A 3,400-nucleotide genomic window follows, 5' to 3' on the forward strand; every position below is an offset into this window, starting at 1 on the left:
AATTGGCATGAAGGCCTACTTCACTTTTTGTGAACTATTGTTATTTTATGCTTTTATTGACCATTTCCTGTTGTTATTTGCAGTAAAGCATAACTGCCTCTCTGTATTCAATGCAATATATAAATAAACATGCCTCTCCTTGTAGCTTAATAGGTTATGCTAAAGTACTAGGCCTTAGCAAAAGGCTTTGGCAGCTGTGCTTCAGTCATTCACTGACTGTCTCACGCTCCTGCACACAGTCTTGACATACAATCCCCCACACACAATTCACTTCTCTTCCCATGTGACACTGCGACCGGTTTGGTCTGCTTGGATCCAGTTTGCAACACAGACTGAGAATGCAATAACATAGCCGGAGAGTAGAGCAGGAAGACCTAGTTTGCCTTCAACAAGCAGGCTACACGTTTAACCAAAAAAGTCTCACAAAGTCACCATAAGAACAATTTAATAAAAATAAAAATTAAGAAAATGAATGCTGTATTGCCCAACATTAGCATTAAGAAAGTCAGACCTTAAAGCTAGTATTTTCTGTACATGGACGTTTCAGAGCACCACTAAAGAAAAACATTTTCCCTAAAACGGCAAACGTTCATCATCATTTCAACGTCCCATTCAAACTTATCCGACGTCAAACAAAAGAGATGGCGTGGCTTGGGTTTCATATCCCAACAATGAGGTCAAGGCGGGAGACTCATGAACCGCGAGTTTAAAAACATATGGCGTATGCTAACTAGCGATTTCGCAAACCATCTGTGGTGTAGTTAACCACGGGCTACAATGTGTACATTGCATTAAAAATGTTGCCTATTTACATATAGTATATACAAGACTCGCGGTAGTGTACAGAAACTTTGTGACAACACCAGCCTACAATAGCAAGATCTTTACATTTAGCATGGATGTTTCCCGCTGGTTATTTTAAAGAACACAGCTGACTTACACCTGATTGGCTACAGAATCACGATGGCTGGAGTAAGTATAGTACCAACCAGTAGGAGCAACGCATTTCTTCCCCTGTGCCCGCGGTTCAAAATTTGAAAGGGCTGGAACCACTAACAGAGTAACAAGTGGGAGGAGCCCTCGAGCCATTTAATCAAGCTTGTGCGGCGTCTGCTTCTGAGAAAACATCATCGAGAACTTCTGTAGTTGCAGGCGGTGATAGAACAACGTTAGTGGCTGAAAACGGGTATGTCATAAGCTCTTCATTCAAAGTGATTCATTTTTGGATTCTATCTATGTGGTTTTCAATGGCTATTGGTAATAAGAACGTATATTACCCATATGTTTCTGTAGTTTAATAGTAACATTTAATTGTTAGTCTGCGGACTACAGTTAAGGTTAATGTTAGCCTTGCGAGCTAAGGATTAATGTGGCCGAGGACCTGCTAAGTGTTAGCCTGTGCGTTGTAAGGCTAGATATTCGAGGCTCTTTTCTTAAAATGTAATTTCAGGCGTTTTAGCAATATGGACTTGTGTTTTGCCCATATCTTAATTAAACACCCGGCCCATTTGTCAGCAAAGTTAACCTACGCAACTCACTGCTAATGGTAGCTGGTTAGCTAACGTTAGCTGCCGCGTTATGGTTAAACTCCATGCAGGACGAATTATGCATGCGTTACAATAGCAAGTTGATGAAACCGTAAACGTTAACGTCCCGGAGAGCCGATGTTTGTCACGTCTTGGAGTTTAACATCAACAATGGTTTACACACATGCTTTTAAAATTATCAAGGAAATTGTTTAGGCGGGAAACAAAATGGTGGGGTGCTTATTGTTCTGTGCTATGGACACCACGAAGCAGGAACTTGATCGGATTAGATCAGTAATTTCCTCGACGGGTTAGCAAGCGCATTAGTGAAGCTAAATGCACTGTTAACGGGTGGTTGACTTGTTTTTTTTTACCTGTTTTGATGGGGATAATGGTTAACGATACCGAATTTTAAACTTTAATCTACTCCCACGCAATTTTAATTACAGATTTGCAGTCATGGGTAAAGATCCAAATAAGCCCAGGGGAAAGACGTCCTCATATGCCTTCTTTGTTCAAACGTGCCGGGAGGAGCACAAGAAGAAACACCCAGGCACCTCCGTGAACTTCACCGAATTCTCCAAGAAATGTTCGGAACGGTGGAAGGTGAGTCGAACAGCTTAACAGCCATGTTGCAGAATAACTTTGTTTTTCCGGGGGTTGGACAAGACTGGAGGGGGTGGGGCGTAGTTGACACAAGTGTTAAAACCAACCTGACCCCAAGCAAATGGCAGACGGGAGACTCTTTGAAATGGCTGATGTCGACACTAATCCCTGTTTTTTTTTTTTTTTTTTTTTTTTTTAAAGGGCATGTCTGCCAAGGAGAAAGGAAAGTTTGAGGACATGGCCAAAACCGACAAAGTTCGTTATGACCGTGAAATGAAAACCTACGTGCCTCCCAAAGGCGCAGTTGGGAAGATGGGAAAGAGAAAGAAGGATCCCAACGCCCCCAAGCGTCCACCGTATGTTCTAGATAAATTTGCAATTACTTGTGTCCCCCCCCACCCCCCAAAAATATCACTGCGGTTTTGATCCTTACCTTCAATATTTTTGTTTTGTTTCACAAGGTCTGCATTTTTCGTCTTCTGCTCGGATCACCGAGCAAAAATCAAGGGTGAGAATCCAGGCATCTCTATTGGCGACATTGCTAAGAAGCTTGGTGTCATGTGGTCAAATATTACCCCCCAGGAAAAAAAACCGTATGAGCAGAAGGCACTTAAGCTGAAGGAGAAATATGAAAAGGTAATTTTCAAATGTCCATTCTTGATTCTAACCCCCTCCCCCCCTTGGATCTTAGACAGTTATGTAATGAAACTATTCCTATGTGCAGGATGTTGCAGCCTATCGTGCTAAGGGGGTAAAAACCGATGCTGGTAAGAAGGGTGGACCAGGTCGGCCAGCAGGAGGGAAGAAGGCAGCACCAGTAGATGATGATGACGATGATGATGATGAGGACGATGAGGAGGAAGAGGATGACGACGAAGATGACGATGATGATGATGACGATGATTAAAGTGCTTGGAAATTTGAGCTGGATTATTTTCAAAACAATGTGAACACGCAATGAATTGTTATATTTTTAGATTTTCAAAACGTGTACAGAAATGTTTAACTGTTGTGCATATCAAGGGTCATTTACTGTTTTGTAAATTAACAGCTTTTTTTGTTTTTTCCTAAAGCACTGCTTTCTCATGGGTAGTGGTAATTGCCCTCCCATCTCCATTTTTGAACTGGTTTCTACTGCTGTGTAAAGGATTCAGAGGAACAAGTCTTGTTTAGTAAATGTAATGCAGTTTTTTAAAAACTGAGCTTTAAATTGTGTGTAGACGGAACTTTTTTATATAATAAAGTTTTGTATATTATGATCGACCACA

General features: G+C 41.4%; 1 protein-coding gene across 1 annotated transcript; it reads left to right on the forward strand.

Moving 5' to 3' along the window:
* Positions 1-1,003: 1,003 nt before the first annotated feature.
* hmgb2a (high mobility group box 2a) lies at positions 1,004-3,400 on the forward strand. The gene is made up of 5 exons (XM_042108593.1): positions 1,004-1,186; positions 1,976-2,132; positions 2,334-2,488; positions 2,594-2,768; positions 2,857-3,400. The coding sequence occupies exons 2-5, from the start codon at positions 1,986-1,988 to the stop codon at positions 3,037-3,039; spliced, it is 660 nt and encodes a 219-aa protein (XP_041964527.1). The 5' UTR covers positions 1,004-1,186; positions 1,976-1,985; the 3' UTR covers positions 3,040-3,400.

Source organism: Alosa sapidissima, chromosome 1, assembly GCF_018492685.1.
Source record: "Alosa sapidissima isolate fAloSap1 chromosome 1, fAloSap1.pri, whole genome shotgun sequence".
Taxonomy (NCBI): Eukaryota; Metazoa; Chordata; class Actinopteri; order Clupeiformes; family Clupeidae; genus Alosa; species Alosa sapidissima.

What these genes read in the sequence shown, in the direction of transcription:
- hmgb2a (XM_042108593.1), top strand. Translation starts at nt 1,986, where the DNA reads ATGGGTAAAGATCCAAATAAGCCCAGGGGAAAGACGTCCTCATATGCC. An exon ending in AATGTTCGGAACGGTGGAAG is followed by an intron (nt 2,133 to 2,333) that starts GTGAGTCGAACA and finishes TTTTTTTTAAAG; the next exon opens with GGCATGTCTGCCAAGGAGAA. An exon ending in TGAAGGAGAAATATGAAAAG is followed by an intron (nt 2,769 to 2,856) that starts GTAATTTTCAAA and finishes TCCTATGTGCAG; the next exon opens with GATGTTGCAGCCTATCGTGC.